The 15,870-nt window shown below is 43.5% G+C and overlaps 2 protein-coding genes across 2 annotated transcripts in view; both read right to left on the bottom strand.

Annotated features, from left to right (window-relative positions):
- SPATA24 (spermatogenesis associated 24) overlaps window positions 1-989 on the bottom strand; it is a 19,551-nt gene extending 18,562 nt beyond the window's left edge. The window contains exons 1-2 of the mRNA XM_075068055.1: window positions 862-989; window positions 133-198 (exon numbers count right to left, since the gene is read on the bottom strand). Coding sequence (XP_074924156.1) covers window positions 133-198; window positions 862-981 — 186 coding nt within the window. The 5' untranslated portion in view covers window positions 982-989. The remainder of the gene's footprint in view (window positions 1-132; window positions 199-861) is intronic.
- Window positions 990-4,892: 3,903 nt separating this feature from the next.
- The window catches only part of DNAJC18 (DnaJ heat shock protein family (Hsp40) member C18), a 34,694-nt gene continuing 23,716 nt past the window's right edge, over window positions 4,893-15,870 (bottom strand). The window contains exon 8 of the mRNA XM_032777696.2: window positions 4,893-9,661. Within this exon, the coding sequence (XP_032633587.1) occupies window positions 9,537-9,661 (125 nt within the window). The 3' untranslated portion in view covers window positions 4,893-9,536. The remainder of the gene's footprint in view (window positions 9,662-15,870) is intronic.

Genomic DNA, 15,870 nt, shown 5'->3' with positions numbered 1-15,870 from the left:
GTATTCACCCACGAAAGCTCACGCTCCAAAACGTCTGTTAGTCTATAAGGTGCCACAGGATTCTCTGCTGCTTTTACAGATCCAGACTAACACGGCTACCCCTCTGATACTTACTACCAAGAAGTTACTTACCTCCAACTTCTTCACAACAGCCTCATAATCCTCCTTACGTACAAAATTCTCCTCTTGTATTGTGATCTGCAAAAGGAATTTGAAGTTCAATAAATCAGTTACGTGCAGAGATGGAGCTTCCACACACGTAGCGCAGACCTGCAAGACTGACTAGTGATTTTGAGTGCCCAACTTCACACCCTTCAAAGGCGGCTGACTTTCCAAGGACAAATGTTCAGCATTTTCTGACCACCAGCCCTTTCTTGGGTGTCTCAACTTGGACACCCAAGGGCAGACACATCCAAATCGCTCATGTTTTTTTTAAAGACCTGGCCATAAAATCCGAGTATGGTACAATGACTCTGCTGCCAGCAGCTTGCCAGTCACTGGGGAAGAGGTGTCTCAAGAGGAATTTACTATCTTGAACACAAAGGTGGGGAAAGGGGGCACCCGTGGAAACAGCATTGGCACATGCAACACAAACACACCTGCTCACGTGCAAATGGAGAGAGGGGACCAGTGAGCGCATGCACCCAATTGCTCAGACCCCAATCCCCCGCATCCGGGGCAGCCCACAGCCTAGACCAGGGGGCGCCCTAGTGCGAGGTGAGGGGACTCAGGAACCCTCTGGGACAAAGAGCAACAGGCACAGGGTGAGGTCGCGTGGCCGCCACATGGCCCCACCCACCATCGCTCCAAGTCCCGCCCACCGCCCCTAGCCCCCGCCGGAGCGCTGCGCTGACCCCGCACCCGGAGCCGCAGCTGCTCTATTAGCGCCTCCTGGGTCGCGACCAGGTCGCGCAGCTGCCAGAAGGCCAGAGCCTCGGTACCCGGCCGCCCCCACTCCGGCTCCCCCGGCCCCGCCGCCATCTCCGCGCTCTCCCCGCCGTTGGAAATGGCCGCCGCTTCCCCCCCGGCCAATCACCGCCCCCAGCAACGGCGACAGCGAGGCACCGCCCGCTAGCAACCGGGCGGGGGACACGCCCACGTCTTAAAAGCCACTCGGGCGCGTCTACACAGGCAAGAAAACCTGTGGCTGGCCCTGGCCGCTGATTCCGCCAAAGGGCTGTTTAATTGCACTGTAGCCATTCAGGCTGGGGCTGGGGCTCTGCGAGGGCAGAGGGTCCCAGAGCTGGGGCTGCAGGTTGAGCCAGAACATCTATGCTGCAATTAAACAGCCCCTTGGCCAGTCAGGTGCCACAGGCCAGCCCTGGGTGTCTAACACAGTGTAGACATACACAGAGGGGGTGGGGAGAGGACAAGGAGAGGGAGAAGAGGCACTCAAAAGGAGGAGAGCGGGAAGCTAAGTGGTCTGACCCATAACCCCAGGTGCTGGGCGGCCCCAGCCTTGGTGTAGGACCTGGGCACTGGTGACTAATACAGATGAGGAAGGGAAGAGTCTCTCTCCAGTGGAACAGCATCACTGGGCCTTTGGGAACTGGCTGCTGGGGGAGAGGGCAGGTGCACAGCTTGGGGTAGCATGGGCAAGGTGGCAAAAGGCCTGCAGGACAGGCTGGGGGAGGAGTGCCCAGGGTGGTAGGGAAGCAAGGCCACGATAAGCCAGAGAGGCCAGCATAGTGTCAGCTGCAGGGGCCTGCAAGCCAGAGGAGTAAGCATTCCTGCTAGGCAGCCAGCTCCTGGGATCACTGACACTGTAAGTAGGGGAAGCCTGGGCAGGAAGAGAGCGAGTCAACCCTAGACATGTTGGGCCTAAAACCCATTTCCACCTGTCAGTAAATTCAGTGTGGATACGCCTTCCTTACACCTGTGTAAAACAAAAGGAACATCAGACTTGTGGAGCTGACACTGGAGACATCAGACAAGTTCAGATGTGGAAGTGAATGGAAGATAAAAGGTTATCTACCTAGATTATAAACTCTTTGGGGCAGGGATCATCATTGCTGGGTCTAGGTTTGTACAGCACCTAGCACAATAGGGTTCTGGTCTGTGACTAGGGCTCAGAGGTGCTACAGCAAGACAAATAATAATTAATGCCAATACCTAAAGGTAGTGGGAAAGATGTTTCTCTCCTGGCTGTCACACAAAATTACCAGTCTAACAAAAGCACAGTGATAGCTCTGGCTTTGTTAATGGAAGTGTTGGGTGTGGTTTCTGGTGATGGTTAAAGGCACTGTTGCCATAGGAAAGCACCTTCAAAAAGGTGGATCTTACTTTCCCCTAAACTGGCACTTTTGGGCTTAGTAAACCGTGGGAAAATTGCTAAAATGTCATAGACAAAGCCCCTCCCTGTGGTTTCTTCTTACAATGGCAGGGCTCTGCTGCTAATAATAATCTGCTCTGACACCTGGTCAAATGGTAGCCATTGCTCTATAGATGACAGCTGAAACCATAGCAAGAGATGAGATCACATGCAGGGGCTTTATCTATACAAGACTTTAGCACTAGCACTGATTGGGGTCAGGTGTTCTAACTAGTGGTCTGAGCAGGAAATATAGGACAGGAGCTAGGGAACACTGGTGTAACTCTGGAAAGATATGTTAAAGGAGCAGTTAGAAAGCAATGAGAATCTTACAGCAATAAGGTGACACTAAAGAATGTAGGTATCATCTTCTAAATAATTGTCACTCTGCTTAAAGCATGTTTCCCTTCCAGGTTTCTCCCAAACTCCAGCCCCTCCCACCCAGCTGCATTAATAGCACTGATTCTGTTAAGGAAATGAAGGGGTATGGTGTCTGTTTATACTGAGAATCATTCTCCTTGCTTTTTCAGTAGTTACCCACTGGGAACGAGTCCAAGTTCTATGCAAAATGCAGTTGCACTGGCAATGATTTACTGATATTAAATATATTTTTGATCTGTAGCTGGGCTGTACACAATGGATAACCTGTGTCAGCTGCTGATTAACAGGACTATTAAAAGCAAATGGTTTACATTTATGACCTTTGATGCCAAAGCACTATACTATGAAGTATTGCGGTACAGATCAGAAGCCAGCCAGGGCACTTCACCTGACAGGGAAAAGGCAGTTTTGCTAAGGAGCCTAGTGAAGTCAGCTACTTTCATCATGTGTGATAGGAGAGAGAGCAAGTAGGAATTCAGTTAGAAAGGTACCTTCTGAAACCTTTCCCCAAATAGTAAACTCTAAGGTACTCAATTTATCAATATTGGACGGCTTAAGGGACAAGTCAGTCCTTTGGGATTTAAGCATCTGGCTGCATGGGGGCTTAGGAACTTCCTCATGTGAGGCTTGTTTCCAGCTGATGTGCTTGAGTCTCCTAATGTTAGCAGTTACTGTGTGTGTATGACAGTTAACTGTGAAATATTTCTAAAAGATGTGTCTTTATAGAAAGGCTAGATTGTTCCTTGGGAATATTTTTCTAGCTGCAACAGGCTAACTTATAATTAAAGCTGGTCAGAAAATTTCCAAGAAACCACAGGCTAATTCGTTGCAGTGAAATGTTTTGCTGAATCTATTAAATAGTCACAAAAACTTTTGCCTCAACGCAGGCAGGTTTTTACTGGACACCTGCCAGCATTGTAGGGTTCACAGCTCTGGCAGGGAGCCCACCAGTCCCTGGAATCCTGGCAGGTATCTCATGCCCCACAAGGCAAGGTACCAGCCCTAGGATCCCAGGCTGGAGGCAGGGCTCTGGGAGGTAGCAGCCTGGGAGCCCTGGCTGGAGATATGTCTCTGGGATGCTAGGATCCATGTCAGGGAGCCTGCTAATCCCTTCAGAGCCCCAACCAGAACTGAGAGCCTAACAGCCTCAAGAGGCCGCCCTCCAGCTGGGGTTCCCAGCAATGCTGCAGAGCAGTTAAGTGACAGTGACAAGAATGTTACTTTTGCATTTCATTTATGAAACAACATTTTCAGGGATGCGTGATTCATCACAAAATTTAAGTACATTTGCTTTAATTCTAAATTAGAACTAAAGCAAATTCATAAATACTGGAATCTCTGTGTTTTGCCCATCTCCACTCATTAAATAAAATTATCTCATCACGATTTCCATGGCTTCAGAAGAGTAACTGTTAACTTGGCCTCTTGCGTGCTCTGCTAGTTGGTGGTTCTAAAGCAGCACACAGACTGTTTGTTACAAGTCACTCTGATTTGCCACGGCATGCTGGATTTGTTTTTTAGTTTGACTGCAGAAGTTGGGAGGGCATTTTCCACCCTAGTATCATATTAAGGTGACTTTGGCTTTTAACTTCATGTTGGTGAATTTTTTTCAAAAAACATACACTAATGTATTTAGATATGAAACCAGCTTCTCTGATTCCACTGGAACAACTTACCAAGGGTCATGGTGGATTTGCCATCACTGGCAATTTTTAAATCAACAAGAGTAGACTGGATATTTTTCTAAAGATTTGCTCTAGGAATTATTTTGGGGAAGTTCTATGGTTTGTGTTACTCAGGAGGTCAGATTAGATGATCACAACGGTCCTTCTAGCCTTGGAATATATGAATCTATCAAAGTACAGATAGCCTTGGCTGCAGCTAAGCAGTACAATGGGTTTGGCTGTTGCTGCACTTCACAAACTCCTGTGAGGCATGGGGACAGAGACGCATTAAGCACTTACTCAGTTGTTTGCTACTCAGATCTGGTTTTAGGCTTGGCCTTAGCACCTCGTTTTTAGGCATGACTCTGGCACAGACATAACCACAAAACCGATGGCATGGTAGCATCACCTGCTACTTCCTATTGATAACTTTTGATGGCACTAGCCTTAGATGTAGCCTTGTTAAATCTTATATCCTAGAAGAGTGCTTCAGGGAGCACAGTAATAGCTCGGATCAACATTCCAAGATGAACAGCATGGCTCCATTACATTTAATACAAAAACTTTATCTTCTGCTTAAGAGTACACAAGTCAAAACAAACTAAGGTCTCAAGAACTGAGCTGATTATTCAGACCCACCAATCAAGACAGAACTGATTTTTCCAGAATTCTTACTGTAGTAAGGACAGAACAGCATATTTTCTAATCTAGTGTAACAATACAGAGAGGAAATATACACAAATATACAATTTATGTACATTAGAACTGTACAGTCAAGGCTCAATGGACTGATACACTATTACAGTATGGCGAATATGGATTTACTTAAGGTAAATGGAATATACAGTCAGAAAATAAATATTTTAACATCTCCTACTGAAATAAGTTAAATAAATACAAATACTAAGGTTGCACTTTCCATTAAACAAAAGTTTGAAACAACAAAATAAATGCTGCACCTTTTGATGTGTCATGCGTGCTTAGGTAAGAAATAATTTATAATATCAGGAAATGCAGATCTTTAGTTTACACTACCAGCTATATTTACCCACAAAGTGAGCATCTCTTTAGTTGGACAAATATTGAAAATACGTAGTTAACCCTGACTATAAATCTAATGTTACTTCACTTTGCAACAAAGTGCAGAACTGTTTCTAGTATCAATTAACTGGTTATCGTGGGCTGCTCCTATCAAAATCCAGTGCAGCAGAGAAGATCACACAATAGATCCATGTTTCCAAACCATAGGGCCAAATTCTTCCTTTGGATACAGATATACATCTGTCATTGGGTTAAATGATATTTGTGTGAGTCATCTAAGGATAGAGTTTGTACCTTATGTTGTCTTGAGGGCTGGCAAGAGGAAGAGAGATTGGGAATTTCTGGTGAACCATAGATAGGAAGACAGTGTTAATGGCTTGGCTTGGTCTGAAAAGGTAATCTAGTATCTCCAAGGATAGCCTTCAAAAACTGCTTTGTAACTGATGAACCACTGCTTCAGGGTTACGGCCACCAGTGGGACAGTAATTCATTTTACATTAGAAGTCTTTGTGGAAACTGTTGTACATTATCATGTGAAATTGACAAAGCCCAAAACTCCACAACCATGTCTCTTTTCATATTCAGTATCTTTTTACCCACAGTATGTATATAAATTAGGATGTGAAATCCTTCATTTCTAAAAATATAATCATATTCACAAACCTTTTGGAATTCTCACAGAAACAGCCCGGAGGGCTTACAAAGCTTCTTAAAAATAATAAAATATCCTTACACAGCTCATATTTATATCATGGCAGGAAATATTAGAAGCCTAAATCAAAATGAACACGCCCTACTTGCTGCTCAGAAAAACACTCTAATATAGAGACCAGGAAATAGAAGTTGATCACAATTTGGTAAATGCCTTCTGGTTAAAGAAAGTAGTTCATTTAACGAGTTACTGTTACCTTGAGAAATATCTGACTAGATTTGATCGATTTGATCTATTTTCTAGCAAAAACAGAAGTAGTGACAAACATTAGCACAAGACATTTTATGGTGCTAATTGTTTTTACTCACATACCCTAGAATACTGGCATTGAAGTAGTCTCTGAGAAGGATTTTAATATCCGATATGACGCCATGATTCTGAATACAGAACATCTTGCTGTTTTTTAAAACATCTCTTTACTTTTCAATCTTGTTTTCCACTTAATCATGGTCTCTTTTTTAGTCCCATAGAAACCTCCTAAAATGATGGTGCTTCTTGTAGATCATGTCCTGCCTCTATAAAACACGTTAAGATTGTTGGATGAAAGGTGCAATATACTGTAAATACAAAATATCACGTAGGTATTCAAGTTATATACAGTACATGTTATGTGTCTAACCAGATCATAGCATTCAGTTTTCCTACCACATTTTTGATAGCACTGGAAGCATAAATTAGAAGTAACTAGAGGATAGTAAACTCGATGTAAACACTGACCTGCTATTCACACAAAATCTATTGTAGCGTATATCAAATTACATATACAATGCTATATTAAAAAAAACTTTATAAATAAAGTCAAGTACAGCACTCAGATTAGGAAACAGCAGAATTGAGGTCATCCCAGAAGTGTTAATTTGGGACCCTTATGAGCGTGCATGATGATACAATCTTTAATTATATGATGACATACTATTTTTTCCCCTGCAGGATCCCTGCCTCATTCAGAGCACAGGATGGATGTTGCTTGCTGAATAAGCAGCTACTCAATGTTTTGTTTTATCCTCACTGAGCAGTCTGTGATGTCCATCCTTATTTACACTGCACGCCATCCAAACCCTGCACCAAATACAGATTTAATTTCTTTGTGGGTTTTCTATCACTACAGTATTTGAGTGCTTCACAACCATTTATCTATCTATCTTCACAACACCTTTAGAGAAAAGGGGGTATATTTCCATTTCACATATTGAGGGCTGAGGCAGAGAGATTCCTGTCAAAAGTATCCAAGGTGCCTGTGGTCTGATTTTTCAGAAACCTTTGTATTTTATATCACTTTATATGTTCAAAACACAGACTTCACCTACAGTTGTGAGTGCTGAGCGCTTCTGCAAATCAGTCCCCAGGTGTCTCAAATCAGGCACTCACAAGATGACAAACTAGTGGCCACCTGTGAAAAAAGTTTGGCTTAAGTGACTTGCCCAGCACCACACAGAAACTCTATGGCAGAGGCCTTAACCATCAACTATCCTTTCTCTTACTGCAATCCCATTTCATTCTCTACACACCGTTCAGTTTCTACAATAAACGGTCCTACAGACAACTGGTCTCTATGCAACCCTGATTCATTTTTCCTCAGCACTGTGCATCCTGTACATTGAATGAGGCAGGAGTCCTGTGGAAAAAAAATAGTTGTGATCATGTAATTATAGACTGCATCATAATGCATATACACAGGGGCTGCATTGAAGCTGCATGGGCAACCTTAATTCTGCCATTTCTTAACTTTGGAGCCCATGTCTTTGCAACCTTAACATTATTCTAAGGTAGTATTTTGTATGTGATCTCCTAGATTTAAAAAAAAAAAAAAAAAAAAAGCAAACGGTGGTTACCTGCACTACCTATAGTGAGGTTTAAAAGTGGGTGGAGTATTGGATTAGTTCTAGTGGAGACGTGTCAACACATTACAAGAGTCGCTATTGTCACTAGATCCAGGCTGAAGATGGAGAAGCCTGCACTACCACTACATGTAATGTACGTGGTCTGTGGAAAAGGACAATTTCATCCTCTAGAAGAGTCCATTCAACAAATTTGTAGACAGAAAAAGAAAAGAGAAGTATGATGAGGGCCTACCTCTTCTGCTGCTAAATCAAGTCAAAGATTAAATACAACAGTCCAGAACCTGGAGTGCAGCTAAGCTGCAGAGTCCCGTTAAGGGGGTAGGCATAAGTGGTTTAAAACTCACCTTTGGACAGTCTTGATCCTTCTGCAGCTGCATGCAGACTGGTCTCTTTGTACTGTTCGAGCAGCTCAAAGGATGCTCTAATTTACACCAGGCTGAAATAGTTACAAGGGGCCAAAATGCAACTGAAGATTGACATGTTGCAGAAGCCATGCCCTCTTTTCCATGCTACACTGGCAGCAGGGTGATCGTGTGGCATAAGAGCCTCTACATCAGATCTAGTCCACTGGAGGATCAGCCTTACAGTTCCTAGGCCAGTTAAACTAGATTATAATACTAACAGCTGTGGGAAAGCTTCTCCCGCTCATTGCAAAAGAGATGGGATACACCTTTGCTTAATTAGATCCACTGGCATCCTTCAAATTTAGCTAAATAGCAGCTGTAATTTTCACAATGAATTTTATCATTGCAAGTTTTCAATGAGAGAGAAAAGGATAAATGGTCGAGTTCAAATGAGATACTGTGGCAAGAGCAGGGACTCCAGGAATGCATCCCACATGCACAATAATGAATGTTAGCAACTGAGATGCTATTGCAGGAGCAAACAATTTCCAAGTTCCTACTTGCAATCTGGGTTACTTACATCACTAATTATAAACGAATAGTACAGGTTTGGCTCTAAATTCAGCAAAGCACTTAACACATGCTTAATTTTAAGCACATGCTTAAATCTCCTTGACTTCAATGCGACCTAAGTACATGCTTAGGTACTTAGCTGAATCAAGGCCTTGAGGAATACCTGAACTAAGCACTGGAAGGTAGAATGGAGAAGGGAGTATGCCCTCAATTTTTTTTCACAAGCCATTTTGGATGCAAGGACATCAGCTTCAGATGAATATGGGAATGCCAGCATATAACTGAAAACTACATCGCCTGAATGACTGAGTGTGGTCTATGTCCAAATAAAATACAGAGTGTATGGGATATTATGTATACTTTTCTGGCAAGGAAAGTTGCTTGGGTGGCAGAAAAACTGTATCAAATGAAGACTGGTGCCGCACTACGCTACATTTTAGGGAGTTAATTTCCATTGAATACCATTGGTCCTTGGAACCAAACAGAATACACAGTATATTAGAGCAAATACCGTGTCTATGGCTCAGGGTTGCCCAATTTGGTGAACTTTGCAAAGTTACCAATTATTAAGACTCTACATTAGGCTCTTTTTCTTTTTTTTAATAAATACAAAGGAAAATAGAAATAAGTTAAAACAGCAATAAATAACCCAGCATTTGTCTGGCCTACTCAGCCCCCCTTGTGTAGTCCAATAAGATTGGAGAGCTTTTCACAGTGCTCAAGTTTCAGTGACTCCGCTTTCTGTTTTAATCGCTCATCTCTGTATAATCTGGCCAAATTCGATAAGTCGGATTCTGAAAGATGAAAAAGATAAACATTAGAACAAAGCTACTGAGCCTGATGGGTAGAATCATGTTTAATGCTTCATTTTCCTCAATACATTTTTATAAGATTATTAAAAGCCTAAAACTTTTTAGCAGTTATCTTTAAGGAGACACTGTCAGCACAAACTGGGCTAGACTTTTAGGAAAGTAAAAACAAATATTTCCATTATTATTTCAAAATTTAACCATGTGAAATAAACCGTCTCCAAACACTGCAGCCTTGTGCTAGTGCATGAGAACCAGAAAATGAAACTGATTGTCTATTTTCATTGTCCACAAAGAAAAATACAAAATGTAAACAAAGAGCAGAGTGCAGTGGTGCCCAAACTGTGGTGCGTGCACCTCAGGAGGAGGTGGGGACACAGAGGAACCTTGGGGGGGGGGGGCAGGGAAATGATCAAGGGAGCAACTAAACTGCTAAATCCTTTGAGTTTACTGAAAAAAATATTTATATAGTCTCTCTGATTTGCTCACTGATATAATTTTCTCCTTAAGGAAATTACCAATTGAAAACAGTTAAATGTACCTATAGTGAATGGCTGACATGGATTTCTGAACAGGTCAGAAAAGTTTCCTTACGCACAAGCTACCTTATGACATTCAATTTGTTTGAAGAACTTTACACAGCTGTCAGATCACATAGCCAACAGGCTGATTCAGTATGGAACGAACTTCACAATGGGACAAATCTTGTAGTCATTACTCTGTCCCACTGCAATCTGTGCGAGTTTTGATTGAGTAGTGACTATAGGACTTTGTTCTTTGTATTTACTGAATGACTCCATAGACTGACAAGCATTAAATGTTTTTATTTTGAATCAGGAACCCATTCCTCCATTCCCTAACCCTAAAATATCATCCACTGAGTACAGCATGCACCCAACAGACACACATGAATTTGAAACAGGCACCTGTATAAGAACATGTTTTCAGATGTCAGCCAAGATTAAGCTGGTCTCAGCGCAGCGGAACTCTCAGCCAACTAGCTTTAAAATGAAATGAAGTCTCTGTTACGGGTTCTCTCGTGGGGTCAAACTTTTTACTGGGGATATTTACACCTTTGCTGGTATGAATTTCATCATGTAAATCTCCTACACTTTATCTGATTCTTTAAGCTGATTTGTCCTTATATCTTTTAAATATCCTGTTAAATTTTATAAAGGAAAATAATGTAATATGGTATTCATAGAATATGTGGTTTCAATGTCCTATTTCAACCCTCTATTTTCAGTTGCCTTTATATGGTGTTCTTTGATCCTTAATTTTGTTAACTTCAGTCTTACATAGAAATTGCCCTACCACAACAGATCAACGGTCCATCCAAATCTGGTATCCTTTCTTCCGCCTTGACCTATATCAGATGTTTTAAAGGAAGACAAAAAGCCACAGCACACCCAGCCTATTGTGCAATACTTAGCCACAAGAGGAGAAACACTGACTGCAGCTGGCAATCAAATCTTTTAAAATAAATAAGACACCAAAAAAGTGATCGGCCAACCATGTAATTTAGTGAACTAATGGGCTGTTGAATGACTACTTTGTAGTCTCCAATAATGAGGTAGACATACAGCAGATAAAACTTTTCAATGGTCAGATCAAAGACAATATAATATCTATTATTCCTATAGTTCTATCTTTGCAAAACTGTATATATCTATATCCATCAGCAACAAAGTAAACTCCAGTAAATAAAATAAACTACCTACTACTAATAAGTACTCATTTAGCAAAATGCATGGCCCAAATGAGGCTAAACATCTGAACAGAAAGGAATTAATGGACCAAAGTTACAGAACAGCTGATTAAAGGTCTCCAGAGAACTCTTCTCCATGGCTGTGTTTTGCATTCAACACCATTTATTTTTACAATCTTGGCTGTACTAAAGTTAGCACAGTCTCAGTTGTACTCATTACTGGCTCACCAGACCAGATGATAATCATTCTTAAACAGTTTTTAATTACTGTGGTATCCTCAGGCAACTGCTAATCTCAAACACTGTAAATATAGTTGCAGATGTGTTTCTAACGTATACCATGGCTAATGATAGAAGCACATGTTTTTGCTCGTTAGTTAACGGAATGGCAAAATTGTAATGTTTTTTCCTTTGCTGGGCATAATAGTCCTAGGAAACATCTCTCTCAAATGTGTGGATTTTAGAGAGGATATAAAATTCAGCTTTAAAGGTGCCAGATCCTCAACTGCTATAAATTTCCATTGAAGTCAATGGATCTCAACCATTTATCTTTGAAAATTTGTGGCGATCGAGGGAGGTCCTGGACGATTAGAAAAAGACAAATATAGTGCCCATATTTAAAAAGGGGAAGAAAGAGAACCCAGAGAACTACAGCCTCGCTCCCGGCAAAATCATGGAGCAGGTATTCAAGGAATCCATTTTGAAGCACTGGAAGGACAGGAAGGTGATCAGGAACAGTCAACATGGATTCACCAAGGGAAAGTCATGCCTGACCAACCTGATTGCTTTCTATGATGAGATAACTGGCTCTGTGGATATGGGGAAAGCAGTGGATGTGATATATCTTGACTTTAGCAAAGCTTTTAATATGGTCTCCCACAGTGTTCTTGCCAGCAAGTTAAAAAAGTAAGGATTAGATGAGTGGACTACAGGGCCGCCCAGTGGATTCAGGGGGCCTGGGGCAAAGCAATTTCGGGGGCCCCTTCCATAAAAAAAAAAAAAGTTGCAATACTATAGAATACTATTTTCTCAAGGAGGCTCCTGCGGGGCCCAGGGGCAAATTGCCCCACTTGCCCCCTCCCCTTCCCCTGCCCCCTGGGCAGCCCTGGGAAAAATAAACATTTAGAAACATTTCGCATCTCAGCACAAACCCAGTTTTGAGAAAACTTCTTTTCATGTCACCTTTACAAGGTATCACTGGTTCTCAGCATCAGCTAGTGCTAAAAGGCACTAAAGCTCATTAAAAGGGTTTAACAAATATTTTCCATTTTGGATCGAAAACTAGGGGTTTTTAAAAAGCAGGAAAAAATCACGGACAATGTCTGCTTTCCTTCAAAATTTGTTTTGGTTTTTTTAATTGAAAAGCTGAAATTAGTCTGCCAAAACCTTAACATGGTTTGGCGTTTCAGAAGTGTGTGGCCAAATATTTGCGGCATGCTGTGTTTGGTTGTTTAAAGAAACAATAAAAAAATTCTGCTTAAAAAAAATCCCAAACTTTTGAACCATCTCACCTTGTGACCAAACGCCTGAGCCCATCCAGTCAGAGATTTTTCCAGGTTTTTGATACTCTGCTGGCTTCCTTGACTCATATCTGTCTCCATAACTTTGGGTTCATTTAGGTTAGAACATAAGAATGGCTATAGTGGGTCAGACCAAAGGTCCATCCAGCCCAGTATCCTGTCTACCGACAGTGGCCAATGCCAGGTGCCCCAGAGGGAGTAAACCTAACAGGTAATGTTCAAGTGATCTCTCTCCTGCCATCCATCTCCACCCTCTGACAACCAGAGGCTAGGGCCACCATTCCTTACCCATCTAGGCTAATAGCTATTAATGGACTTAACCTCCATGCATTTATCTGTTTCCTAGAGACTGGCTCCACGGAGTCCCTCACAAAGTGGAGACGGTTACTGTGGGTGTGTCTTTAGTATAGACTATGTACATACTCCACGAACTGAGCGTTTGAGCTTGTTCCAGAATCTGGGATGAGCTTATGTTGTGAAAACTGAAATGCTCAAAATAGCACATGCATGTGAATGGACACAGGGTGCTATAATTAAATTAACCCAGGGGTTCTCAAACTAGGGGTCAGGACCCCTCATAGGGTCACGAGGCTATTACAGGGGGTTGCAAGCTGTCAGCCTCCACCTCAAACCCTGCTTTGCCTCCAGCATTTATAATAGCGTTAAATATATTTAAAAGTGTTCTTAATTGATAAGGGGGGAGGGGGGCGTTCCACTCAGAGGTTTGCTATGTGAAAGGGGTCACCAGTACAAAAATTTGAGAACCATTGAATTAACCCCTCTGAAGCCTTGGGAAATGCAGGGGAGGGAAGTCTCTATTGGTGGGGTTGGGAAGGAGGTAGGTGGTATAGGATATTGCTCTTCTCATGTGATCCTTCCCCCATGGTTCTCTTGGCTCTATCACTGTTAATCTAAAGTGGCTAATTTTAATGAAGGTACCCTCCCCTGAAATTCCCTATGGCACTGAAATTAAACGTAGACTATAATTTGGCATTTGAGAAAGGGATGGTAGCCTTAAGGAAAAAGATAACAGCTTGCCTCTTTGTGTTAAATAACTGTCTGCAAGCCTCAAACTGCTGAATGAGCTTCAGGGTAGGGAAGGCTGTGCCTCCCCAAACAGCCTGGCCCTGCGCCCTATCTGACCCTCATCCACTTCCTGCCCCCTAGCTGCCCCCCTCAGAATCCCCAACCCATCTTGATCTTGTCCCCTCACTGCCCCCCCCAACCACCACCCCGGGACCCTGCTCCCCGCCACCATACCCCCTGCTCCCTTCCCTGACTGCCCAACACCCTATCACCCCCTTGCCGAGTCCTGACATACCCCCGGAACACCCATGATCCAACCCCCGTTACCATCCCTGACACCCCTTGCCCCTTCCTGTCCCTGGACTCCCTGCCCCTTATCCAACCCAGCGGCCACCTTATCATGCCGCTTCCCCCGCCTCCTGCCCTCTCCTGGAGCTCAGCGTGCCGCATCAGGAGCAGACCTGGATAGTGCTGCAGCGGCATGGCTCCGGCGGGACCTGAGCTCCCGCTGCTTGGCCGCAGCTCGCAGACCTGCCCCTTACCACACGGCTCTGAGCGCGGAGGAGCTCAGGCCCGCTGGAGCCATGCCATTTTATCTCTTGTCCAGGGCAGTCCTGGACGCAGCACGCTGAGGCGCCAGGGAGCCTCAGACATTCTCGTGAGGGCGGGTCCACGGCAAATTGACCCTCTACTGGGCGGTCCTGGTGGACTATAATGTGGATAGAAAGCTGGCGAGATTGTCAGGCTCAATGAGTAGTGATCAACGGCTCGATGTCTAGTTGGCAGCGCGTATCAAGTGGAGTGCCCCAGAGATTGGTCCTGGGCCAGTTTTGTTCATCATCTTCATTAATGATCTGGATTATGGGATTAACTGCATCCTTATCAAGTTAGCAGGTATACTAAACTTGGGGAGAGAGGTAGATACGCTGGAGGTAGGGATGAGTCCAGAGTGATCCAGACAAATTGGAGGATTGGGCAAAAGAAACCTGATGAGGTTCAACAAGGAAAAGTGCAGAGTCCTGTGCTTAGAAGCAAGAATCCCATGCATCGCTACAGACTGGGGACTGACTGGCTAAGCAGCAGTTCTGCAGAAAAGGACTTGGGGATTACAGTGGACGAGAAGCAGTCCGGCGGCCATGGGCTATTGGGCTGTATTAGTAGGAGTATTGCCAGCAGATCAAGGGAAATGATATTCCCTCTATTCAACACTAGTGAGGCCACACCTGGAGTACTGCATCCAGTTTTGGTCCCCCCACTACGGAAGGGATGTGGATAAATTGGAGAGAGTCCAGCGGAGGGAACGAAAGGGCTGGGGCACATGACTTAAGGAGAGGCTGAGGGAACTGGGTTATTTAGTTGGCAGAAGAGAAGAGTGAGGGGGGATTTGATAATAGCCTTCAACTACCCGAAAGGGGTTTCCAAAGAGGATGGAGCTCAGCTGTTCTCCATGGTGGCAGATGACAGAACAAGAAGCAATGGTCTCAAGTTGCAGTTGGGAGTGGATATTAGGAACACTATTTAACTAACTAGGAGGATGGTGAAGCACTGGAATGGGTTATCTAGGGAGGTGGTGAAATTTCCATCCTTAGAGGTTTTTAAGACCTGGCTTGACAAAGCCCTGGCTGGGATGATTTAGTTAGTGGTGGTCCTGCTTTGAGCAGGGGGTTGGACTAGATGACCTCCTGAGGTCCCTTTCAACTCTAATATTCTATTATTTACACTAGCTGAGGATCTGGCTCCTATTACAATCATAGGTTATCAAAAAGAAGGTTATAGAGTGACTTGATGATAGTCTATGAATAGCTATATGGGGAACAGAAATGTTACAATCAATGGCTCTTTAATCTAACAGGCAAAGGTACAACATGATCTAATGGCTGGAACTTGAGGAGGGGCACATTCAGACACGAAAGAAGGCACACATTTTTAACAGTGAGGGT

This window comes from Chelonoidis abingdonii, chromosome 7 (assembly GCF_003597395.2).
Source record: "Chelonoidis abingdonii isolate Lonesome George chromosome 7, CheloAbing_2.0, whole genome shotgun sequence".
NCBI lineage: Eukaryota > Metazoa > Chordata > Testudines > Testudinidae > Chelonoidis > Chelonoidis abingdonii.
Note: the sequence above shows the minus strand (reverse complement) of the source record. Positions and strands in the feature narration are given on the sequence as shown.